Genomic DNA, 24,632 nt, shown 5'->3' with positions numbered 1-24,632 from the left:
TTTGTGTCAACAGCATTCAGTTGGGAGCTGACTGTATCCTGGTGTTTCAAACACAGTGGGGGAACGGTGTCTCTCCTGAAGACAAGCAGAAGGCAGAAGGCAGAAGCAGAGGGCTGTGCCTGGGACTGCACAGGGGCATGGGGGACCTGAGCTAGGATCGCCCCCCTCCCTGGCGGTCAGGCTGCTCAGGCCTCCTCACATACCTCAGACACCCCTCACGGGTGGCACCCCGTGTGGGCCCCCATTACACCTAGTCCCCAGAGCCACGGTGCCCCTTGAATAGAATGGGCCGGTGCTTTGGGGATCATGGCCCCCAAATGCTGCCAGGCTCTGATGACTCCTTCCCGGGGCGAGATGGGGGGGCACTCCTCGTGCCAAAGGATTTTGTCAAGGAACTTGGGCAAGGAAAGGCTACGGGAGCATTGTCTCCTTTGGCTCAGTTAGGAAACATCCCTGTGGTGGAGAGAAAGTGGAAAGCCTGAGGAAGGGGCTTCAGCCTGCAAAGGGCAGAAGGTGGCAGCTTTGAGAGGGCCTCTGAAATGATATTGCTCTGCACCAGACTAACAGCCACGTCCCTCTGGTCTCTTTCTCCATTTTCGTCTTTAATTCTTATTGAGGGTAGGTCTCCACACGTGTCTGGCCGATGGCATTTGTTCCCACGGCCTTCCCATACACCTGCACTTGATAAATGCAGGTGTATCCTGGTTTTCCCCAGTTGCTCTGTATGACAAGCTTCAAAAACCGGAAGGCTTTGTGGATCCCATTCTGCAAAGAAACCGTAGCAAAATGCAGCGTCACTCCTGGGGTGCAAAGAGTGACAGCAGGCTCTGTGTGGCTTCCTCTGCCAGCCTGGCCCCTGCTCCGGGACCAGCTCCCGCCCTGGCTGAGGCGGCAGCTTCTCCCTCCTTCCTTTCTCCCACGCAGGTGGCAAAGGACCCCTGTGCCCCTGCAGACCAAACACCCGGCTTCAGAGAGCGTGGCGGGCAGCTGTGGAAACCTGAGGCTCACTGGTGCCAGGCAAACGGGGTCTGTGGAAAGTCCTGCTGCTGGGGCAAGGTGCTGGGCATCCTCCCTGCCAGGTAGCTCTGGGGACCCAGACGGCTGTGGGGCCAACACGGCCTTTGTTCTGCTTTTGCTGCCCTGCTGGATGCCACTCTCCCTCCCGATCCCGCCAATGTTTCTCTCGGCCAGGGTCGGGCCCCTGCCCTGGCAGGGACCGTCCACACTCCTTCTGCAAGCGACTTGCTGGCAAACAGGCATTTCTGCCCCGGCCTCTTGCCCACACGCCCTTGCTGTACCTGCAGAGGGAAGGTCTGGGTCGGCTCTTTCTGCATGGAGTAGGTGAATGTCCCCAGCAGAGTCTCGTCCTCGCCTTCCTCGTCCAGTCCCTTGGCGATAAAGCACAGGGGAGCAGGTCAGGCTCGATGGAACCACTAGGAAACGTTCAGGCCAGAAGCAGGCCCATGATCCCCACCCAGCTCCTGCAGTCCAGCACAGTCTGGTGCAGGATGCGGTGGGGCTGAGTCTCCTCCGTGTGTGTTGCTCAAGGACCCGGAGGTGCTAGGCCAAAACGTGCCAAGCAAGTCTTAGAAGGGGTGACACCACCCCGCGTGTGCCTTGAAATGTCCCCTCAGGGAGCAGCAGTGCTTGGGCGCACACAAAGCTCGGCAGATGCCCAGAGAGCAGCAAGTCCTCGTTACAGCTTTCTTTTCCCTGCAGCCACGGCCCAGCCCCCAGTGCCTGGCAGAGACTTACAGACACGGTGAAATCTCGGGGGGCACTACTGACAGTCCCCAGCGGAGAGGATATCTTTGGGGTGTGCTGTACAGTGACGGCCGTTGGTCGTACCGATGTGGGCAACCGGATAAGCACCTCGCTCCGAGACCCTTGGAAAGGCCAGCAGTATCCCAGGGAAGCATCCGGCTGAAAGCAGAGGGCAAGAGCAATGAACGCGAGGGTGTGATGGGGCCCACTGCGCTCCTGTGCAGCCAGAAGCACAGGCGGCAGTGTGTCTGTGGGCTGTGCTTGTGGCTTGTCGAGAAGCTGACAGAAGCACCGAGCCATCTTCCTGGCCCAGGAAAGAGGAAAATAGCCAGCCAGTGGGAAACATCTCCCACCCTGCAACTGAGTCAGGGCTTTAAAGGAACCTCTCTTTTTGCCCAGCAGCTCTGCAGCCTCCCCCGACCCTCTACCGCCCCATCGAGAGAGGGACAGTCAGAGCTGTGGCAGGGAAATGGGGTCCCCAAAGAGAATCTCCTTCACCCAGCAGTGACCAGGGATGGTGGGCAGGAAGCTCGGCTCAGCTCAGCCCCCTTCTGAGGGAAACTGCTGCTTCGTCGGGGGCCAAGCCCTGCGTGAGACCTCAGGTGTCAGGCACCGGACCAGTGCTCTGGCCTTGAGCAATACCACTGGCCTGAGGGGAGACACCCCAGGGCTCGCCCCCAACTTTAGAAGAGGCAAGAGAAGCAGCGCTGACAGTTTCTGCTACTGTACCTGCACAAAGGTATCCAGCAGGGGTGCAGCACAAAGGAACCAAAACACCCTGCAGAGCCGTGCAGAGCTGCTGGATGATCTTTGCAGGTCGATGGCAGCCCCTGAAGGGAGAAGAGAGCAGCTGACCGCTAGAGGCCCCAAGGCCAGGGGACCCGGTGGCTGCAGGCTATTTCTAAGGCTACCGGCCAGCCCTCCACGCAGCACCGCACCCTTGGAGGTGCCCCAGGAAAGAAGGGGATCCCTGTGCCTGGCTGTGGCATGTCTCTCCGAGCCACACACAGAGAAGGTCTGCGGGTGCTGGGAGGCAGCAGGCCCCCACGGGAAGGGCAGCAGACCCAAGCCAAGGCCTCACTGCAGGGACAGCAAAGGACAACCCAGCCATTCATCTTCGTTCCCCAGGAAAGCTCTGTGGAGTGGGAGAGGGCAGAAATGCTCGCAGGGGCATGCCAGGGGCACCAGCGAGGGGTCTGACAGCAGGGCTGCAGTGAGCCCAAGGGAGCTGCTCAGCCACAGTCGTGATCTTGGGTCCCATGGTTTTGTCCCATATCCCTATGCCTTGGAGAGCGGAGTCTGCCAGGCAGCCTCCGTTTGGGAGTGCTAAGCGGAAGCCCAGCGCGGTGACAGCCCTGCCTGCCTGTGTCCCTGCGTACCTGCGCTTTTCAGAGCCCAGCCAGACATCCTTGTGCTTGCAGACATTGCCTCTCTCATTTGATGAACTTCCTGGGAAAGACACAGATGAACAGGGGAAGCGACCACGTCAGACTTGACCAGGAGAAGGGGCTTTACAGCAGAGAAGCTCAACCAGCAGCCCCTGGCAAGGGACGGGTGTGCGGGCTGAGCAGGAAAAGCCCACGAACTGGCCCAGGAGGTGCCCTGCTCGTCCCAGCCCTCTTTCCCAAAGTGCAAGATCACCTTCTTCATAGCGCCCATCTCTGCAGACAGGCGCGCCACCTCAACCCTCAGCTCTTGCATCTCTTGCGATTGTTTCCCCAACAGAGTGAGCGTGTTCCTGCAGCCACCAGAAAAGCAGATCTTGTCAGAGAGCTGCCCAGACCCTCCCGGAGCCTCCAAGCTCAGGAGGAGCAGAGGCAGAGGTGCTTGAGCCCCGTCTTCTTTCCCTGGTTTGCAAATGCCTCCCTTCCCCTCCACGTTTAGCAAAAGGCCCAGGCAGGAGCGAAAGGCATGAGCCCTGGGCACTGTGCACGTGAATGCAAATAGCATGGGCTCATCTGCCGCTACCCCGCCAAACGTGCTGCAGGTCAGGAGAGACGAGATGGCTCTTACCGCAGGGACCTCAGGTCAGCTGCAGGCTGCCCCAGCAGCACCTGAAATGGAAAGGCTCTCCGTTTGAGTCCCAGAGATGCCGGGGCTTTCCAGAGCCAGCGACTCTAGGAAGGCATGGCAGAAGCTGCTGCTGATTCTCTGGGTCACTGCCTAGAACTGGAGGGGGACTGGGCGATTTACCCACCCACCTCCAGCAGTGCTCCGCTGTGGGACTTTCCTGTCCCACAACAGCAGTCACTGACCTGTGGCACATCCTTTGTCCACAGCATCCACATCAGCATCAAGGTCCCGCAGCAGGCACCAGCTGTAATTCACATCACCGAGACAGAGTTATTTTATTAGGGTTTCTAATGATCCCTGTAGCCACGCGGTCTCCTCCCACATCAGGCTGGCAAGAGGTTGCCTGCGGACACGGGAAAGGGGTGCCCAGAGAGGCTGCAGCTCCAAGCGGGGACCGTCCCCCTGGGCCTTGGGGCTCCGCACAGTCCTGGTTTCCGGGCGTGCTTGGTGTCCCACAGCTACCCCCGTTTCCCCCCCCTGCTGCAGTGAGCACCGACACTAGGTTCCACGGGCTGTGCACTCATTTCCTCTGGCGGCTCTGGGGCCGGGTGGGCTCTGCATATGGTGAGCATCTTGGGAGCTCCCTCAGCTGCAGACACGGGAGGCTGGAAGGGCCCCACCAGCGCCTGTCCCTCACGCTGGAGCTCGCACTCCGTGCCTCCGCTGGCATCAGGCAAATACTCACTGAGAGCACCTAGGCTCATCAAGAAGAGGATCGTGAAGAGCCTCTTCTTTTTCACGGTGATGATCTCTTTCCTGAAAAAGAGGGAGTCCTGGCGTTAGCAGTGCTTAAGGGCAGAGCCCTGCGCATGGGGGATTTTCTCTTAAGAGCCGAGAAGCAGCAATTTCAGAGGAGTCAGGGACTTCTGGTGGGGAGCACCACCAGCTTCCCCTGCTCGCCCTGACCCACCGGCACCCCTCGTCTCTGCGTCCATGCTGGACATGTGCTGTACTCACACGGTGGAGATGCCCGAGAGACATCTCTGGAGGGAGACCACAGCCACTTTCACGCTGAAGACCAACCCTGGGCAAAGAAACCGCAGAAAAGCCTGAGGACCCTACTTGAGGACACCAGTCCAGTGCATGCCAGATCCCTGTGGGCGCTGATCCTACACACTCCCTCCCTGGGGCAGGGGCAGGGCCATGGTTATGCTCTGGAGAGGGGCACAGCTGGGAGCAGGGGGCGGGGGGCCGGGCAGGATCCCGTCACAGGCAGGGCACTGACGGCGTGCCTGGGGAAGGGGGTGGCACGAGTTCCGGGCTACCCCGTAGTTACTACAGCATCCCACAAAGATATGGACATGGTGACCAGCGCTGTCATCATCGTGTCACATCACCCTGCTGGTTCTGCAGGGCTGTCAGGCCCGGCCAAGCCAGGCAGGCTTGATGCAAACATGGGGTGAAAGGCAGCACCGAACTTACCCTTATTTTCTGCAGCACTGCGCCGTTCAGGCCCTTGCTGGCAGGTGCCCTGGGCCTCCCGAGATCTTGCCTGACTGCTTCTGGCTCCTCTCCTTGGCGGGGCAGCCCCTTGCGCTCTTGAGGGAGACCTTGTCTTCCTCATCCTGGGGAGAAATGAAACTCTTCTGCAAGCTTATGTGCCCTCTTTCAGCTGCAGAAAAAAGGTTGCCTGTCTGGGCAGATCTCCTCCTGGAGACAGCCGGGAGGAGAGCGCCTGCCACAGGCACACAGCCAGGAGTGTGCTGCAAGCTCCTTCCAGGCCCACAGCTTATAGCCCACAGTGTCTGACCTCACAGAGGCCCGGCCCCGCATGGTGTGAGGTCACGTCTGTGACATCACAGAGGGAGCTACAGGGAGGCAGGGAGGAGGGTGGAGCGAGACCCCGCAGCCCGCTCGGTGCTGTGTTTTGCATTTGTGACTACAGTGTTGAAAACACACCAGTGTTTTAGCTGCTGCTGAGGAGTGCTCGCAGAGCACCAAGGCTTCCTCTGTTTCTCTCCGTGTGTCCCCAGGCGAGTAGGCTGAGGCTGGGCGAGAGGCTGGGAGGGGACACAGCTGGGACAGCCAACCCAAATTGACCAAAGGGGCACACCATGCTATGTAATGTCATGCTCCGCAATAAAGCCTGAGTCTTTTGTCTTTCCAAAGTAGCCATTGCTTGGGGACTGGCTGGGCATCGGTCTGCTGGGGTCAACCCACCACAGCCTGTTCAGAGAATGAAGGGTGTTCACTGTGTGCTTTATAGTCTCCCAGCAGACCAGGAAGGTTCCTCTGGTTCCAACCTCAGTCAATCTGATTCTAAGCTTACTGCCATCCTCTTGCAGACAGCTGAGTGGATGCTTTACTTCCACGCACTTATGACGGAGTCTTCCACGGAGAATGAAGCTTGCACCAACGTGGTCTCGTTTCCCGGCCAATAGGGGACAGTAGCAGTGGAACTCTTGGGCAGCACCCCACCAACCTCTCCCACCCTGAGCTGTGAATTAGCTTGATGACAGTGTAACTGTCCACCTGAACTTGGCTATTCCCACATTCAATTCAAAGGCAAATGAGGAGAGCAACGTGGAAGGAGAGCAAAAGTGCCCAAGCTGTCCCTGCACAGTTGCACCCACTGGAGTGAGAAGGAGCTTACTTTGGTTTTCAGGCCTCCTATACTTAGCAGAGTAGCAGGGTTGATGGTGGAACCGTTGCCAGAACAAGTCGCCGTCTTCATCGAGGAGCGCGCGCTCCTTACGCAGGCCCTCTCGCGCATGCGCAGATCGCAAACGCGTACGTGCGGTTTGTCACGGACGTGCTGTCCCTGCCCCTGCTCTTTTCGCGCCTTTAGTCCCTGCGCAGGCGCACGAGGTTGTTTTTCTCCCAACTGTGGAGAGGGTGGTTTTCTCGAAGCGTGACGCTGGATGGCGCTACAGCGGCAATGTCGAGGCAAAAGGGCAGTTGGTACCGGTTCTCTACACCACGCCGTGGCTCGACATTGCAGCTTGGTGGTGTAAGGGGGAGAGAGAGAGAGAGAGAAAAGAAGGGAGAAAGAAAGAAAACGCCGACTTGAGAGAGTTGGGGATAAGGCTGGAGGAAAATGGTGGGAAGGGAAAAAAAAGGGAACAGTGTGGGTTCGGGTAGGAAAGTGCTTTAGCAGGAATTAAACTAAGGTATTACTCAATGCAAACTTAAGTTCAAACAATTTTAACAACTTTTAACTTTACAGAGTAAACATGGGGGGTGAGTCAACAGGGTAGGTAATTGTTATAATAAATACAAACCAGCTGGCAGGTATGGTAGGGGTGTCAGTATGCAATTTCTTCCTCTGGAGTAAATTGGGAATAGGTTTAAATGGTAGGTACCAAGGTAGTTACTGAGGTTGGTTGTGGCCGATGGAGGGCATGGATTTTTTTTATGCCATCAGGTGAGGTGGTAGGAACAAATTGCATGTTTGACACAACATGTAGGATTAATTGAATAAAGCAAGGGATTATACAGGGTAGGAACATCAGGCCGGCAGTTACACATGACGAATACAATATTAACTGTTTGACACCCGGTGCCTCTGGTAACCAGGACCACAAATCGCCACTCCAGCCACTCCAGGTTTGCACGGGGATGTGAACTATTTTTCTGATATCTTTGGTTAATTGAAGAACCACTTCCCCCACGTCATCTATTTCTAGACAGCAGTTAGAGACATTCAGTTTTCCACACACCCCTCCCTCCTCGGCCAACAAATAATCTAAAACCATGCGGTGTTGAAGAATTGCCATGCGCATTTGTTGTGATTGTTGAGTTAACAGATGTATTGCGTCAGCGGTTTTGTTGGTGATGATCTCTAGAGCCGCTTGTAGCCTGATTATTCGATTTAGGTTATAGATTGGTTCTCTTGCCCCCGCAATGGGCTCATTAGGATTCCAAGTTGCTGGTCCGTAATGTTGAATTATTCGTTCAGGGGGCCACTCATCATTTCCCCATTTTTTGCGTCCCACCTAGATTTACCTTGGTAGAGTGCGTCTTACAGGCAATACTTCTACCCCCGAGGTCATCATATACCTTTACGCCTAGTCAGGGTCCGCCCATTTCTGGTAAAAGGAAGAATAAGGATCTGATGATCCCTATATAACAAACTCCCAACCACCCCGCGGGTAAGCATTGATATGCTGTGTGCCCACAAATCCAATAATGTCCCTTTTTAGCCCTATTGCCTTGAGTGAATGGCCCATCTTTCCCTGGTGGAAATTGAAAGTAAGTTGTGTCTCTGTCACCCAGAGGGCTGAAAAAGGTGGTTGCCCCATCCCTTATTCGGCCAGTACAATACCAAGCCCCATAAGTACCCCTCCATTCACAAGTTTGCTTGTAATGCCGGAGAACTAAGGTTTCATTTTTGCTTGACCAATATCCCTTAAACCCCTGATTACGCCCTGTTTCATTAGGCCACACCCACAGGTCCCTTTCCTTGTAGAGGGGCTTACGTGTGAGGGTCCATTGACATTTGCTTTCTCCCATTTCGATCCCTCCCTTCTGAGTGCGATTCAAACGATATTGCGCTTTAGTTGGAAACCGAATTGGCCAGATCCCACTGTCATCCCACAGATAGTCTGCAGTTTCGCTATATTTGCTTACGATTTGGTCTGGGGTGAGGGGTGCAGAAGTCCGCGGCCAACTTGACAGCCCTAGGGGTCCACCACAAACCCAACAGTGGCTCAGATTGAAAGTTTGGCTCACGGCTTTTGCCAGCAACGCAAACTCGTCGTTCTCAAAGGGATTGTATGGAGGAGGGGAAGGTAGAGGGAGTGGTTGTTCATCACTTTCATGGAGGTGTCCCTGAGTTAAAATGATCCAAAGTAACAGGTGCATCATGGTCGTATCGCTGCCCTTAAAAACAGAAATAGGAACAAACTCCCTCCTCAAGTCAGAAGGAGGGAACACTCCATTTTGTGTGGATTTTATGGGTTCTCCCATTGGCACCTTTCACTTTCCAAGTATATTTGTTCAGCGGGGTGTCTAATATGAGGGGTACAGCTCCCACGGTGGGGAGCTCAACCAGAACCAGCTGGCCAGGGGAGTAAGATGATGCACCGGAGGAATTAAGAGTTTTGAGAGATGACTACCATGGTTGGGGCTTGTGGACAAAATGTCGCCATTTTCGGGCACCTGTTTGTACCCCAGCAATTATTGACATTGGCCACTGCCTCCCCCACCCGCTCAGCCCATCCCAGTTGGTGGGGTTTTAGAAAGCGCTTAAGCAGCCCGTTAGTCCGTTCCACAATCCCGTTTGCCTGTGGATAATACGGGGTGTGGAACACCCACGAAATCCCTTCCCGAGCCACCCACTCTTGAACTATTTTGGTGGTGAAGTGTGAACCGTTGTCTGACTGGATGGCCTGCGGTTTAGGGAAGGTCCCGAACCATTCTTGAAGGGCCCTTACAGTATTTTCCCCAGTCACTTTTGCACAAGCCCGGGCTTGTACAAGTCCGGAGACTATTTCGACCCCCACCAGCACATAACACTTCCTTGCGGACTTTCAGAAGGGTCTGATATAGTCGACCTGCCAGGCCTCCCACAAACCTTTCCCTTCTCTGAGGTGCAGGGGCTCGTTTTCTAGGGGGTGCCGGTCTAAGTGTACATGGCATTGTTCACAAGAGGATATGCAGGTTTTGCACTCCTCCCTGGTGATCGGCCATCCCCGAGCTTGTGCTTCCCGGTACAAATCGTTGACCCCTGAGTGCCTCCGCTTTACATGTCGCCACTCTAGCAGGTATTCCCAGTTCTCCTGCACTTGGGTGCTCTGTAGTGGGGCTAGTCAGGCCAATTTGTCCAACTCGGCATTCCACCGGCCCGCTGGGGTAGCAGCCTTTAAACACCGCAAAGGAGTCTGTATAAATGTCTACAGGGGAAGTAGCCTGGCTTTCGTGTTGCTCAGGCCTCCTCAGGCAACCTCTTGCCAGCCTGATGTGGGAGGAGACCGCGTGGCTACAGGGATCATTAGAAACCCTAATAAAATAACTCTGTCTCGGTGATGTGAATTACAGCTGGTGCCTGCTGCGGGACCTTGATGCTGAGTGGATGCTTTTCTTCCATGCACTTATGACGGAGTCTTCCACGGAGAATGAAGCTTGCACCAACGTGGTCTCGTTTCCCGGCCAATAGGGGACAGTAGCAGTGGAACTCTTGGGCAGCACCCCACCAACCTCTCCCACCCTGAGCTGTGAATTAGCTTGATGACAGTGTAACTGTCCACCTGAACTTGGCTATTCCCACATTCAATTCAAAGGCAAATGAGGAGAGCAACGTGGAAGGAGAGCAAAAGTGCCCAAGCTGTCCCTGCACAGTTGCACCCACTGGAGTGAGAAGGAGCTTACTTTGGTTTTCAGGCCTGCTATACTTAGCAGAGTAGCAGGGTTGATGGTGGAACCGTTGGCTTTAGGCTTCAGGGTTTACATCGGTTTGAGATGAATGGGTGTAGGTCCATACCGTCGTGTACTTGCTGTTGAAGATGTAGAGCTGAACCGGGCCAATATGCCCATGACAAAGACGGATGTTTGTGTCAACAGCATTCAGTTGGGAGCTGACTGTATCCTGGTGTTTCAAACACAGTGGGGGAACGGTGTCTCTCTTGAAGACAAGCAGAAGGCAGAAGGCAGAAGCAGAGGGCTGTGCCTGGGACTGCACAGGGGCATGGGGGACCTGAGCTAGGATCGCCCCCCTCCCTGGCGGTCAGGCTGCTCAGGCCTCCTCACATACCTCAGACACCCCTCACGGGTGGCACCCCATGTGGCACATGGCGGCACCCCATGTGGGCCCCCATTACACCTAGTCCCCAGAGCCACGGTGCCCCTTGAATAGAATGGGCCGGTGCTTTGGGGATCATGGCCCCCAAATGCTGCCAGGCTCTGATGACTCCTTCCCGGGGCGAGATGGGGGGGCACTCCTCGTGCCAAAGGATTTTGTCAAGGAACTTGGGCAAGGAAAGGCTACGGGAGCATTGTCTCCTTTGGCTCGGTTAGGAAACATCCCCGTGGTGGAGAGAAAGTGGAAAGCCTGAGGAAGGGGCTTCAGCCTGCAAAGGGCAGAAGGTGGCAGCTTTGAGAGGGCCTCTGAAATGATATTGCTCTGCACCAGACTAACAGCCACGTCCCTCTGGTCTCTTTCTCCATTTTCGTCTTTAATTCTTATTGAGGGTAGGTCTCCACACGTGTCTGGCCGATGGCATTTGTTCCCACGGCCTTCCCATACACCTGCACTTGATAAATGCAGGTGTATCCTGGTTTTCCCCAGTTGCTCTGTATGACAAGCTTCAAAAACCGGAAGGCTTTGTGGATCCCATTCTGCAAAGAAACCGTAGCAAAATGCAGCGTCACTCCTGGGGTGCAAAGAGTGACAGCAGGCTCTGTGTGGCTTCCTCTGCCAGCCTGGCCCCTGCTCCGGGACCAGCTCCCGCCCTGGCTGAGGCGGCAGCTTCTCCCTCCTTCCTTTCTCCCACCCAGGTGGCAAAGGACCCCTGTGCCCCTGCAGACCAAACACCCGGCTTCAGAGAGCGTGGCGGGCAGCTGTGGAAACCTGAGGCTCACTGGTGCCAGGCAAACGGGGTCTGTGGAAAGTCCTGCTGCTGGGGCAAGGTGCTGGGCATCCTCCCTGCCAGGTAGCTCTGGGGACCCAGACGGCTGTGGGGCCAACACGGCCTTTGTTCTGCTTTTGCTGCCCTGCTGGATGCCACTCTCCCTCCCGATCCCGCCAATGTTTCTCTCGGCCAGGGTCGGGCCCCTGCCCTGGCAGGGACCGTCCACACTCCTTCTGCAAGCGACTTGCTGGCAAACAGGCATTTCTGCCCCGGCCTCTTGCCCACACGCCCTTGCTGTACCTGCAGAGGGAAGGTCTGGGTCGGCTCTTTCTGCATGGAGTAGGTGAATGTCCCCAGCAGAGTCTCGTCCTCGCCTTCCTCGTCCAGTCCCTTGGCGATAAAGCACAGGGGAGCAGGTCAGGCTCGATGGAACCACTAGGAAACGTTCAGGCCAGAAGCAGGCCCATGATCCCCACCCAGCTCCTGCAGTCCAGCACAGTCTGGTGCAGGATGCGGTGGGGCTGAGTCTCCTCCGTGTGTGTTGCTCAAGGACCCGGAGGTGCTAGGCCAAAACGTGCCAAGCAAGTCTTAGAAGGGGTGACACCACCCCGCGTGTGCCTTGAAATGTCCCCTCAGGGAGCAGCAGTGCTTGGGCGCACACAAAGCTCGGCAGATGCCCAGAGAGCAGCAAGTCCTCGTTACAGCTTTCTTTTCCCTGCAGCCACGGCCCAGCCCCCAGTGCCTGGCAGAGACTTACAGACACGGTGAAATCTCGGGGGGCACTACTGACAGTCCCCAGCGGAGAGGATATCTTTGGGGTGTGCTGTACAGTGACGGCCGTTGGTCGTACCGATGTGGGCAACCGGATAAGCACCTCGCTCCGAGACCCTTGGAAAGGCCAGCAGTATCCCAGGGAAGCATCCGGCTGAAAGCAGAGGGCAAGAGCAATGAACGCGAGGGTGTGATGGGGCCCACTGCGCTCCTGTGCAGCCAGAAGCACAGGCGGCAGTGTGTCTGTGGGCTGTGCTTGTGGCTTGTCGAGAAGCTGACAGAAGCACCGAGCCATCTTCCTGGCCCAGGAAAGAGGAAAATAGCCAGCCAGTGGGAAACATCTCCCACCCTGCAACTGAGTCAGGGCTTTAAAGGAACCTCTCTTTTTGCCCAGCAGCTCTGCAGCCTCCCCCGACCCTCTACCGCCCCATCGAGAGAGGGACAGTCAGAGCTGTGGCAGGGAAATGGGGTCCCCAAAGAGAATCTCCTTCACCCAGCAGTGACCAGGGATGGTGGGCAGGAAGCTCGGCTCAGCTCAGCCCCCTTCTGAGGGAAACTGCTGCTTCGTCGGGGGCCAAGCCCTGCGTGAGACCTCAGGTGTCAGGCACCGGACCAGTGCTCTGGCCTTGAGCAATACCACTGGCCTGAGGGGAGACACCCCAGGGCTCGCCCCCAACTTTAGAAGAGGCAAGAGAAGCAGCGCTGACAGTTTCTGCTACTGTACCTGCACAAAGGTATCCAGCAGGGGTGCAGCACAAAGGAACCAAAACACCCTGCAGAGCCGTGCAGAGCTGCTGGATGATCTTTGCAGGTCGATGGCAGCCCCTGAAGGGAGAAGAGAGCAGCTGACCGCTAGAGGCCCCAAGGCCAGGGGACCCGGTGGCTGCAGGCTATTTCTAAGGCTACCGGCCAGCCCTCCACGCAGCACCGCACCCTTGGAGGTGCCCCAGGAAAGAAGGGGATCCCTGTGCCTGGCTGTGGCATGTCTCTCCGAGCCACACACAGAGAAGGTCTGCGGGTGCTGGGAGGCAGCAGGCCCCCACGGGAAGGGCAGCAGACCCAAGCCAAGGCCTCACTGCAGGGACAGCAAAGGACAACCCAGCCATTCATCTTCGTTCCCCAGGAAAGCTCTGTGGAGTGGGAGAGGGCAGAAATGCTCGCAGGGGCATGCCAGGGGCACCAGCGAGGGGTCTGACAGCAGGGCTGCAGTGAGCCCAAGGGAGCTGCTCAGCCACAGTCGTGATCTTGGGTCCCATGGTTTTGTCTCATATCCCTATGCCTTGGAGAGCGGAGTCTGCCAGGCAGCCTCCGTTTGGGAGTGCTAAGCGGAAGCCCAGCGCGGTGACAGCCCTGCCTGCCTGTGTCCCTGCGTACCTGCGCTTTTCAGAGCCCAGCCAGACATCCTTGTGCTTGCAGACATTGCCTCTCTCATTTGATGAACTTCCTGGGAAAGACACAGATGAACAGGGGAAGCGACCACGTCAGACTTGACCAGGAGAAGGGGCTTTACAGCAGAGAAGCTCAACCAGCAGCCCCTGGCAAGGGACGGGTGTGCGGGCTGAGCAGGAAAAGCCCACGAACTGGCCCAGGAGGTGCCCTGCTCGTCCCAGCCCTCTTTCCCAAAGTGCAAGATCACCTTCTTCATAGCGCCCATCTCTGCAGACAGGCGCGCCACCTCAACCCTCAGCTCTTGCATCTCTTGCGATTGTTTCCCCAACAGAGTGAGCGTGTTCCTGCAGCCACCAGAAAAGCAGATCTTGTCAGAGAGCTGCCCAGACCCTCCCGGAGCCTCCAAGCTCAGGAGGAGCAGAGGCAGAGGTGCTTGAGCCCCGTCTTCTTTCCCTGGTTTGCAAATGCCTCCCTTCCCCTCCACGTTTAGCAAAAGGCCCAGGCAGGAGCGAAAGGCATGAGCCCTGGGCACTGTGCACGTGAATGCAAATAGCATGGGCTCATCTGCCGCTACCCCGCCAAACGTGCTGCAGGTCAGGAGAGACGAGATGGCTCTTACCGCAGGGACCTCAGGTCAGCTGCAGGCTGCCCCAGCAGCACCTGAAATGGAAAGGCTCTCCGTTTGAGTCCCAGAGATGCCGGGGCTTTCCAGAGCCAGCGACTCTAGGAAGGCATGGCAGAAGCTGCTGCTGATTCTCTGGGTCACTGCCTAGAACTGGAGGGGGACTGGGCGATTTACCCACCCACCTCCAGCAGTGCTCCGCTGTGGGACTTTCCTGTCCCACAACAGCAGTCACTGACCTGTGGCACATCCTTTGTCCACAGCATCCACATCAGCATCAAGGTCCCGCAGCAGGCACCAGCTGTAATTCACATCACCGAGACAGAGTTATTTTATTAGGGTTTCTAATGATCCCTGTAGCCACGCGGTCTCCTCCCACATCAGGCTGGCAAGAGGTTGCCTGCGGACACGGGAAAGGGGTGCCCAGAGAGGCTGCAGCTCCAAGCGGGGACCGTCCCCCTGGGCCTTGGGGCTCCGCACAGTCCTGGTTTCCAGGCGTGCTTGGTGTCCCACAGCTACCCCCGTTTCCCCCCCCTGCTGCAGTGAGCACCGACACTAGGTTCCACGGGCTGTGCACTCATTTCCTCTGGCGGCTCTGGGGCCGGGTGGGCTCTGCATATGGTGAGCATCTTGGGAGCTCCCTCAGCTGCAGACACGGGAGGCTGGAAGGGCCCCACCAGCGCCTGTCCCTCACGCTGGAGCTCGCACTCCGTGCCTCCGCTGGCATCAGGCAAATACTCACCGAGAGCACCTAGGCTCATCAAGAAGAGGATCGTGAAGAGCCTCTTCTTTTCACGGTGATGATCTCTTTCCTGAAAAAGAGGGAGTCCTGGCGTTAGCAGTGCTTAAGGGCAGAGCCCTGCGCATGGGGGATTTTCTCTTAAGAGCCGAGAAGCAGCAATTTCAGAGGAGTCAGGGACTTCTGGTGGGGAGCACCACCAGCTTCCCCTGCTCGCCCTGACCCACCGGCACCCCTCGTCTCTGCGTCCATGCTGGACATGTGCTGTACTCACACGGTGGAGATGCCCGAGAGACATCTCTGGAGGGAGACCACAGCCACTTTCACGCTGAAGACCAACCCTGGGCAAAGAAACCGCAGAAAAGCCTGAGGACCCTACTTGAGGACACCAGTCCAGTGCATGCCAGATCCCTGTGGGCGCTGATCCTACACACTCCCTCCCTGGGGCAGGGGCAGGGCCATGGTTATGCTCTGGAGAGGGGCACAGCTGGGAGCAGGGGGCGGGGGGCCGGGCAGGATCCCGTCACAGGCAGGGCACTGACGGCGTGCCTGGGGAAGGGGGTGGCACGAGTTCCGGGCTACCCCGTAGTTACTACAGCATCCCACAAAGATATGGACATGGTGACCAGCGCTGTCATCATCGTGTCACATCACCCTGCTGGTTCTGCAGGGCTGTCAGGCCCGGCCAAGCCAGGCAGGCTTGATGCAAACATGGGGTGAAAGGCAGCACCGAACTTACCCTTATTTTCTGCAGCACTGCGCCGTTCAGGCCCTTGCTGGCAGGTGCCCTGGGCCTCCCGAGATCTTGCCTGACTGCTTCTGGCTCCTCTCCTTGGCGGGGCAGCCCCTTGCGCTCTTGAGGGAGACCTTGTCTTCCTCATCCTGGGGAGAAATGAAACTCTTCTGCAAGCTTATGTGCCCTCTTTCAGCTGCAGAAAAAAAGGTTGCCTGTCTGGGCAGATCTCCTCCTGGAGACAGCCGGGAGGAGAGCGCCTGCCACAGGCACACAGCCAGGAGTGTGCTGCAAGCTCCTTCCAGGCCCACAGCTTATAGCCCACAGTGTCTGACCTCACAGAGGCCCGGCCCCGCATGGTGTGAGGTCACGTCTGTGACATCACAGAGGGAGCTACAGGGAGGCAGGGAGGAGGGTGGAGCGAGACCCCGCAGCCCGCTCGGTGCTGTGTTTTGCATTTGTGACTACAGTGTTGAAAACACACCAGTGTTTTAGCTGCTGCTGAGGAGTGCTCGCAGAGCACCAAGGCTTCCTCTGTTTCTCTCCGTGTGTCCCCAGGCGAGTAGGCTGAGGCTGGGCGAGAGGCTGGGAGGGGACACAGCTGGGACAGCCAACCCAAATTGACCAAAGGGGCACACCATGCTATGTAATGTCATGCTCCGCAATAAAGCCTGAGTCTTTTGTCTTTCCAAAGTAGCCATTGCTTGGGGACTGGCTGGGCATCGGTCTGCTGGGGTCAACCCACCACAGCCTGTTCAGAGAATGAAGGGTGTTCACTGTGTGCTTTATAGTCTCCCAGCAGACCAGGAAGGTTCCTCTGGTTCCAACCTCAGTCAATCTGATTCTAAGCTTACTGCCATCCTCTTGCAGACAGCTGAGTGGATGCTTTACTTCCACGCACTTATGACGGAGTCTTCCACGGAGAATGAAGCTTGCACCAACGTGGTCTCGTTTCCCGGCCAATAGGGGACAGTAGCAGTGGAACTCTTGGGCAGCACCCCACCAACCTCTCCCACCCTGAGCTGTGAATTAGCTTGATGACAGTGTAACTGTCCACCTGAACTTGGCTATTCCCACATTCAATTCAAAGGCAAATGAGGAGAGCAACGTGGAAGGAGAGCAAAAGTGCCCAAGCTGTCCCTGCACAGTTGCACCCACTGGAGTGAGAAGGAGCTTACTTTGGTTTTCAGGCCTGCTATACTTAGCAGAGTAGCAGGGTTGATGGTGGAACCGTTGGCTTTAGGCTTCAGGGTTTACATCGGTTTGAGATGAATGGGTGTAGGTCCATACCGTCGTGTACTTGCTGTTGAAGATGTAGAGCTGAACCGGGCCAATATGCCCATGACAAAGACGGATGTTTGTGTCAACAGCATTCAGTTGGGAGCTGACTGTATCCTGGTGTTTCAAACACAGTGGGGGAACGGTGTCTCTCCTGAAGACAAGCAGAAGGCAGAAGGCAGAAGCAGAGGGCTGTGCCTGGGACTGCACAGGGGCATGGGGGACCTGAGCTAGGATCGCCCCCCTCCCTGGCGGTCAGGCTGCTCAGGCCTCCTCACATACCTCAGACACCCCTCACGGGTGGCACCCCGTGTGGGCCCCCATTACACCTAGTCCCCAGAGCCACGGTGCCCCTTGAATAGAATGGGCCGGTGCTTTGGGGATCATGGCCCCCAAATGCTGCCAGGCTCTGATGACTCCTTCCCGGGGCGAGATGGGGGGGCACTCCTCGTGCCAAAGGATTTTGTCAAGGAACTTGGGCAAGGAAAGGCTACGGGAGCATTGTCTCCTTTGGCTCGGTTAGGAAACATCCCCGTGGTGGAGAGAAAGTGGAAAGCCTGAGGAAGGGGCTTCAGCCTGCAAAGGGCAGAAGGTGGCAGCTTTGAGAGGGCCTCTGAAATGATATTGCTCTGCACCAGACTAACAGCCACGTCCCTCTGGTCTCTTTCTCCATTTTCGTCTTTAATTCTTATTGAGGGTAGGTCTCCACACGTGTCTGGCCGATGGCATTTGTTCCCACGGCCTTCCCATACACCTGCACTTGATAAATGCAGGTGTATCCTGGTTTTCCCCAGTTGCTCTGTATGACAAGCTTCAAAAACCGGAAGGCTTTGTGGATCCCATTCTGCAAAGAAACCGTAGCAAAATGCAGCGTCACTCCTGGGGTGCAAAGAGTGACAGCAGGCTCTGTGTGGCTTCCTCTGCCAGCCTGGCCCCTGCTCCGGGACCAGCTCCCGCCCTGGCTGAGGCGGCAGCTTCTCCCTCCTTCCTTTCTCCCACCCAGGTGGCAAAGGACCCCTGTGCCCCTGCAGACCAAACACCCGGCTTCAGAGAGCGTGGCGGGCAGCTGTGGAAACCTGAGGCTCACTGGTGCCAGGCAAACGGGGTCTGTGGAAAGTCCTGCTGCTGGGGCAAGGTGCTGGGCATCCTCCCTGCCAGGTAGCTCTGGGGACCCAGACGGCTGTGGGGCCAACACGGCCTTTGTTCTGCTTTTGCTGCCCTGCTGGATGCCACTCTCCCTCCCGATCCCGCCAATGTTTCTCTCGGCCAGGGTCGGGCCCCTGCCCTGGCAGGGACCGTCCACACTCCTTCTGCAAGCGACTTGCTGGCAAACAGGCATTTCTGCCCCGGCCTCTTGCCCACACGCCCTTGCTGTACCTGCAGAGGGAAGGTCTGGGTCGGCTCTTTCTGCATGGAGTAGGTGAATGTCCCCAGCAGAGTCTCGTCCTCGCCTTCCTCGTCCAGTCCCTTGGCGATAAAGCACAGGGGAGCAGGTCAGGCTCGATGGAACCACTAGGAAACGTTCAGGCCAGAAGCAGGCCCATGATCCCCACCCAGCTCCTGCAGTCCAGCACAGTCTGGTGCAGGATGCGGTGGGGCTGAGTCTCCTCCGTGTGTGTTGCTCAAGGACCCGGAGGTGCTAGGCCAAAACGTGCCAAGCAAGTCTTAGAAGGGGTGACACCACCCCGCGTGTGCCTTGAAATGTCCCCTCAGGGAGCAGCAGTGCTTGGGCGCACACAAAGCTCGGCAGATGCCCAGAGAGCAGCAAGTCCTCGTTACAGCTTTCTTTTCCCTGCAGCCACGGCCCAGCCCCCAGTGCCTGGCAGAGACTTACAGACACGGTGAAATCTCGGGGGGCACTACTGACAGTCCCCAGCGGAGAGGATATCTTTGGGGTGTGCTGTACAGTGACGGCCGTTGGTCGTACCGATGTGGGCAACCGGATAAGCACCTCGCTCCGAGACCCTTGGAAAGGCCAGCAGTATCCCAGGGAAGCATCCGGCTGAAAGCAGAGGGCAAGAGCAATGAACGCGAGGGTGTGATGGGGCCCACTGCGCCCCTGTGCAGCCAGAAGCACAGGCGGCAGTGTGTCTGTGGGCTGTGCTTGTGGCTTGTCGAGAAGCTGGCAGAAGCACCGAGCCATCTTCCTGGCGCAGGGAAGAGGAAAATAGCCAGCCAGTGGGAAACATCTCCCACCCTGCAACTGAGTCAGGGCTTTAAAGGAACCTCTCTTTTTGCCCAGCAGCTCTGCAGCCTCCCCCGACCCTCTACCGCCCCATCGAGAGAGGGACAGTCAGAGCTGTGGCAGGGAAATGGGGTCCCCAAAGAGAATCTCCTTCACCCAGCAGTGACCAGGGATGGTGGGCAGGAAGCTCGGCTCAGCTCAGCCCCCTTCTGAGGGAAACTGCTGCTTCGTCGGGGGCCAAGCCCTGCGTGAGACCTCAGGTGTCAGGCACCGGACCAGTGCTCTGGCCTTGAGCAATACCACTGGCCTGAGGGGAGACACCCCAGGGCTCGCCCCCAACTTTAGAAGAGGCAAGAGAAGCAGCGCTGACAGTTTCTGCTACTGTACCTGCACAAAGGTATCCAGCAGGGGTGCAGCACAAAGGAACCAAAACACCCTGCAGAGCCGTGCAGAGCTGCTGGATGATCTTTGCAGGTCGATGGCAGCCCCTGAAGGGAGAAGAGAGCAGCTGACCGCTAGAGGCCCCAAGGCCAGGGGACCCGGTGGCTGCAGGCTATTTCTAAGGCTACCGGCCAGCCCTCCACGCAGCACCGCACCCTTGGAGGTGCCCCAGGAAAGAAGGGGATCCCTGTGCCTGGCTGTGGCATGTCTCTCCGAGCCACACACAGAGAAGGTCTGCGGGTGCTGGGAGGCAGCAGGCCCCCACGGGAAGGGCAGCAGACCCAAGCCAAGGCCTCACTGCAGGGACAGCAAAGGACAACCCAGCCATTCATCTTCGTTCCCCAGGAAAGCTCTGTGGAGTGGGAGAGGGCAGAAATGCTCGCAGGGGCATGCCAGGGGCACCAGCGAGGGGTCTGACAGCAGGGCTGCAGTGAGCCCAAGGGAGCTGCTCAGCCACAGTCGTGATCTTGGGTCCCATGGTTTTGTCCCATATCCCTATGCCTTGGAGAGCGGAGTCTGCCAGGCAGCCTCCGTTTGGGAGTGCTAAGCGGAAGCCCAGCGCGGTGACAGCCCTGCCTGCCTGTGTCCCTGCGTACCTGCGCTTTTCAGAGCCCAGCCAGACATCCTTGTGCTTGCAGACATTGCCTCTCTCATTTGATGAACTTCCTGGGAAAGACACAGATGAACAGGGGAAGCGACCACGTCAGACTTGACCAGGAGAAGGGGCTTTACAGCAGAGAAGCTCAACCAGCAGCCCCTGGCAAGGGACGGGTGTGCGGGCTGAGCAGGAAAAGCCCACGAACTGGCCCAGGAGGTGCCCTGCTCGTCCCAGCCCTCTTTCCCAAAGTGCAAGATCACCTTCTTCATAGCGCCCATCTCTGCAGACAGGCGCGCCACCTCAACCCTCAGCTCTTGCATCTCTTGCGATTGTTTCCCCAACAGAGTGAGCGTGTTCCTGCAGCCACCAGAAAAGCAGATCTTGTCAGAGAGCTGCCCAGACCCTCCCGGAGCCTCCAAGCTCAGGAGGAGCAGAGGCAGAGGTGCTTGAGCCCCGTCTTCTTTCCCTGGTTTGCAAATGCCTCCCTTCCCCTCCACGTTTAGCAAAAGGCCCAGGCAGGAGCGAAAGGCATGAGCCCTGGGCACTGTGCACGTGAATGCAAATAGCATGGGCTCATCTGCCGCTACCCCGCCAAACGTGCTGCAGGTCAGGAGAGACGAGATGGCTCTTACCGCAGGGACCTCAGGTCAGCTGCAGGCTGCCCCAGCAGCACCTGAAATGGAAAGGCTCTCCGTTTGAGTCCCAGAGATGCCGGGGCTTTCCAGAGCCAGCGACTCTAGGAAGGCATGGCAGAAGCTGCTGCTGATTCTCTGGGTCACTGCCTAGAACTGGAGGGGGACTGGGCGATTTACCCACCCACCTCCAGCAGTGCTCCGCTGTGGGACTTTCCTGTCCCACAACAGCAGTCACTGACCTGTGGCACATCCTTTGTCCACAGCATCCACATCAGCATCAAGGTCCCGCAGCAGGCACCAGCTGTAATTCACATCACCGAGACAGAGTTATTTTATTAGGGTTTCTAATGATCCCTGTAGCCACGCGGTCTCCTCCCACATCAGGCTGGCAAGAGGTTGCCTGCGGACACGGGAAAGGGGTGCCCAGAGAGGCTGCAGCTCCAAGCGGGGACCGTCCCCCTGGGCCTTGGGGCTCCGCACAGTCCTGGTTTCCAGGCGTGCTTGGTGTCCCACAGCTACCCCCGTTTCCCCCCCCTGCTGCAGTGAGCACCGACACTAGGTTCCACGGGCTGTGCACTCATTTCCTCTGGCGGCTCTGGGGCCGGGTGGGCTCTGCATATGGTGAGCATCTTGGGAGCTCCCTCAGCTGCAGACACGGGAGGCTGGAAGGGCCCCACCAGCGCCTGTCCCTCACGCTGGAGCTCGCACTCCGTGCCTCCGCTGGCATCAGGCAAATACTCACCGAGAGCACCTAGGCTCATCAAGAAGAGGATCGTGAAGAGCCTCTTCTTTTTCACGGTGATGATCTCTTTCCTGAAAAAGAGGGAGTCCTGGCGTTAGCAGTGCTTAAGGGCAGAGCCCTGCGCATGGGGGATTTTCTCTTAAGAGCCGAGAAGCAGCAATTTCAGAGGAGTCAGGGACTTCTGGTGGGGAGCACCACCAGCTTCCCCTGCTCGCCCTGACCCACCGGCACCCCTCGTCTCTGCGTCCATGCTGGACATGTGCTGTACTCACACGGTGGAGATGCCCGAGAGACATCTCTGGAGGGAGACCACAGCCACTTTCACGCTGAAGACCAACCCTGGGCAAAGAAACCGCAGAAAAGCCTGAGGACCCTACTTGAGGACACCAGTCCAGTGCATGCCAGATCCCTGTGGGCGCTGATCCTACACACTCCCTCCCTGGGGCAGGGGCAGGGCCATGGTTATGCTCTGGAGAGGGGCACAGCTGGGAGCAGGGGGCGGGGGGGCCGGGCAGGATCCCGTCACAGGCAGGGCACTGACGGCGTGCCTGGGGAAGGGGGGTGGCACGAGTTCCGGGCTACCCCGTAGTTACTACAGCATCCCACAAAGATATGGACATGGTGACCAGCGCTGTCATCATCGTGTCACATCACCCTGCTGGTTCTGCAGGGCTGTCAGGCCCGGCCAAGCCAGGCAGGCTTGATGCAAACATGGGGTGAAAGGCAGCACCGAACTTACCCTTATTTTCTGCAGCACTGCGCCGTTCAGGCCCTTGCTGGCAGGTGCCCTGGGCCTCCCGAGATCTTGCCTGACTGCTTCTGGCTCCTCTCCTTGGCGGGGCAGCCCCTTGCGCTCTTGAGGGAGACCTTGTCTTCCTCATCCTGGGGAGAAATGAAACTCTTCTGCAAGCTTATGTGCCCTCTTTCAGCTGCAGAAAAAAAGGTTGCCTGTCTGGGCAGATCTCCTCCTGGAGACAGCCGGGAGGAGAGCGCCTGCCACAGGCACACAGCCAGGAGTGTGCTGCAAGCTCCTTCCAGGCCCACAGCTTATAGCCCACAGTGTCTGACCTCACAGAGGCCCGGCCCCGCATGGTGTGAGGTCACGTCTGTGACATCACAGAGGGAGCTACAGACGGCTGTGGGGCCGTGAGGGCACTGGGCATCTGGCATGGCAACACGGGAGTACCAAGCATGGCCCCCTGCCTTCCCTCGGCCTGGGCTGGGCCAGCCCTGCTGCACAGGGTGGTCTTATGGAGCAAGGAGGGGTCACTGGCTCCGGGTGACATGGGCTGGGGCTGCATGGGGCTTTGGCTCACTCAGACCCTCTGGCTCCACATCGTCATGGGGAGCTTCAGCTACTAAAGTGGCCCCAGGCATATTGCCAAGGGGCTGCTGTGTGCCTCCATGCTAAACGAGACCCACGAGCGCTCAGGACACTGCAGGATAAAGACAGAGCCCTGCTCAGGATAAAGACAGAGCCCTGCTGTGAACTGTCTCACTGCCTTGTGAGCAAAGAGCGGGGATAGCCACCTATGCGGAGTCCCTGGCCAGAAGACAGGCCTTGGAAAGCCTCTCGGCAGATGTCTCTGCCACAGCTCCTGCAGTGGCCACAGTCCGTCCACCTAGTCCACTGCTAGTCCTTGCCCAGACACCTGCGCTGCTCCAGACACCCTCACCAAGTGTATTGGTGCATTGGGTGTCCGTGTCCAGGTGTTGGCAGCATGGGGACTGCTGAGAGAGCCTCTGTGAGGAAAGGCCATGGCTGCCCTGTGGCCCTGGGCATCTCTTATACAAGGAAAGGCTGAGAGAGCTGGGACTGTTAAGCCTGGAGAAGAGAAAGCGCAGGGGGGATCTTATTAATGTTTGTAAATACCTGAAGGGAGGATGCAAAGAGGGGAGAGGCAGGCTCTTTTCAGTAACGCCCAGTGACTGGACCAGAGGCAACGGGAGCAAACTGCAACACAAAAGGCTCCGTCTGAACATTAGGAAACACCTTTTTACTGTGATGGTGACTAAGCACTGGCACAGGTTGCCCAGGGAGGTTGAGTCTCCATCCCTGGAGATACTCAAAAGCCTGGACATGGTCCTGGGCAACCAGCTCTAGGTGACCCTGCTTGAGCAAGGGCATTGGACCAGATGACCTCCTAGAGGTCCTTTCCAACCTCAACCAGTCTATGATTCCATGGTTTATTTCAAAGGCAGTTTTCTACTAGGAATTGTGTTTTAATATCTTTCTTAGTTTTCAACTTACAGTGTATGAACTAAGATCACTATTTTAAAACAGTGCAAAGAGATAGATAGGTGGCTTCAGAGCTATGTTCCTGTGGCAGACACCACTGAAAATGAGGCACCTTGGACCCTGGTGGCTCACAAAAGCAGGCCTCCGCATCAGCCTGCACCCTCCACCATCAAAATCAAAAACAGATATGAAGCCTTAACAGCTGAGGACACCCATGAGCAAGGCCTGCAAAGTCCCCTGCAAGGGGAAACTGTACCAGCAACACACAGTGGGCACCGTAAAAAGAAACGACGAGTACTCGTAGTGGGTGACTCTCTGTTGAAGGGTACTGAGGCACCCATCTGCCAACCTGACAGGGAGTCACAAGAGGTATGCTGCCTTCCAGGAGCTAAGGTTCAAGACGTGGCTGAGAGGGTGCCACAAGTCATCAAGAAAACGGATTACTATCTGTTGTTACTATTTCATGTAGGCATGAACGACACTGAAAGCCAAAACCTGTGTAAAATCAAGGAAGACTTTCAAGCCCTGGGGGTACAAGTGAAAAACATTGGTGCCCAGGATATCTTTTCCTCCATTTTGCCAGTTTGAGGGAAGGGGGTAGCCAGAAATAGGCACATAATGCATATCAACTCCTGGCTACATGGCTGGTGCCATCATGAGGGTTTTGGCTTTTACGACAATGAGGCATTCTTCGATGACTGTAACATGCTAGGGAGGGATGGAATCCACCTGTCTAGAAGGGGCAAGGGAATCTTCAGCAACAGGCTGGCTAACTTGGTGAGGCGGGCTTTAAACTGAAGGACTCAGCGGGTGGACTCCAAAACAGAAATGCTCATGCTGCCTTATCCAACTGGGGAGTAAGTCAGGCCAACCAGAGCGGCAACGGGTGTTCCCTAGCTGTCTCCCAAGATGTGT

At 57.2% G+C, this 24,632-nt stretch overlaps 3 protein-coding genes across 3 annotated transcripts; all 3 read right to left on the bottom strand.

Moving 5' to 3' along the window:
* Positions 1-609: 609 nt before the first annotated feature.
* LOC148050582 (sperm-associated antigen 4 protein-like) lies at positions 610-5,610 on the bottom strand. The gene is made up of 10 exons (XM_087741178.1): positions 5,588-5,610; positions 4,475-4,593; positions 4,020-4,081; positions 3,778-3,818; positions 3,406-3,502; positions 3,144-3,213; positions 2,494-2,594; positions 1,756-1,923; positions 1,299-1,388; positions 610-765 (listed from the first exon to the last, which is right to left on the bottom strand). Exons 1-10 carry the CDS (start codon positions 5,608-5,610, stop codon positions 610-612), a joined length of 927 nt encoding a protein of 308 aa, XP_087597304.1.
* A 5,346-nt stretch (positions 5,611-10,956) lies between these two features.
* LOC148050581 (sperm-associated antigen 4 protein-like) lies at positions 10,957-17,550 on the bottom strand. Its single transcript, XM_087741177.1, has 11 exons — positions 17,522-17,550; positions 16,890-17,031; positions 14,822-14,939; positions 14,367-14,428; positions 14,125-14,165; positions 13,753-13,849; positions 13,491-13,560; positions 12,841-12,941; positions 12,103-12,270; positions 11,646-11,735; positions 10,957-11,112 (listed from the first exon to the last, which is right to left on the bottom strand). The coding sequence occupies exons 1-11, from the start codon at positions 17,548-17,550 to the stop codon at positions 10,957-10,959; spliced, it is 1,074 nt and encodes a 357-aa protein (XP_087597303.1).
* A 15-nt stretch (positions 17,551-17,565) lies between these two features.
* Positions 17,566-22,569, bottom strand: LOC148050580 (sperm-associated antigen 4 protein-like). Its single transcript, XM_087741176.1, has 10 exons — positions 22,547-22,569; positions 21,431-21,549; positions 20,976-21,037; positions 20,734-20,774; positions 20,362-20,458; positions 20,100-20,169; positions 19,450-19,550; positions 18,712-18,879; positions 18,255-18,344; positions 17,566-17,721 (listed from the first exon to the last, which is right to left on the bottom strand). Exons 1-10 carry the CDS (start codon positions 22,567-22,569, stop codon positions 17,566-17,568), a joined length of 927 nt encoding a protein of 308 aa, XP_087597302.1.
* Between the last annotated feature and the right edge of the window lie 2,063 nt (positions 22,570-24,632).

Source organism: Nipponia nippon, unplaced genomic scaffold (assembly GCF_047370975.1).
Source record: "Nipponia nippon isolate SJK-2023a ecotype South Korea unplaced genomic scaffold, ASM4737097v1 scaffold_8, whole genome shotgun sequence".
NCBI classification, from domain to species: domain Eukaryota; kingdom Metazoa; phylum Chordata; class Aves; order Pelecaniformes; family Threskiornithidae; genus Nipponia; species Nipponia nippon.
Note: the sequence above shows the minus strand (reverse complement) of the source record. Positions and strands in the feature narration are given on the sequence as shown.

Excerpts from the sequence above, each read along its gene's own strand:
- LOC148050582 (XM_087741178.1), bottom strand. The coding sequence starts at position 5,610 with ATGCGGGGCCGGGCCTCTGTGAG. Across the intron at positions 4,082-4,474 it reads CACGGAGTGCGAGCTCCAGC|CTGGTGCCTGCTGCGGGACC; the intron begins GTGAGGGACAGG and ends TGTGAATTACAG. Across the intron at positions 3,503-3,777 it reads GCTGACCTGAGGTCCCTGCG|GAACACGCTCACTCTGTTGG; the intron begins GTAAGAGCCATC and ends TGGTGGCTGCAG.
- LOC148050580 (XM_087741176.1), bottom strand. The coding sequence starts at position 22,569 with ATGCGGGGCCGGGCCTCTGTGAG. Across the intron at positions 19,551-20,099 it reads CTGGGCTCTGAAAAGCGCAG|GGGCTGCCATCGACCTGCAA; the intron begins GTACGCAGGGAC and ends TTCTCCCTTCAG. Across the intron at positions 17,722-18,254 it reads CCCAGACCTTCCCTCTGCAG|AATGGGATCCACAAAGCCTT; the intron begins GTACAGCAAGGG and ends GTTTCTTTGCAG.
- LOC148050581 (XM_087741177.1), bottom strand. The coding sequence starts at position 17,550 with ATGGAGAAAGAGACCAGAGGGACGTGGCT. Across the intron at positions 11,736-12,102 it reads CCCGAGATTTCACCGTGTCT|GGACTGGACGAGGAAGGCGA; the intron begins GTAAGTCTCTGC and ends TTTATCGCCAAG. Across the intron at positions 11,113-11,645 it reads CCCAGACCTTCCCTCTGCAG|AATGGGATCCACAAAGCCTT; the intron begins GTACAGCAAGGG and ends GTTTCTTTGCAG.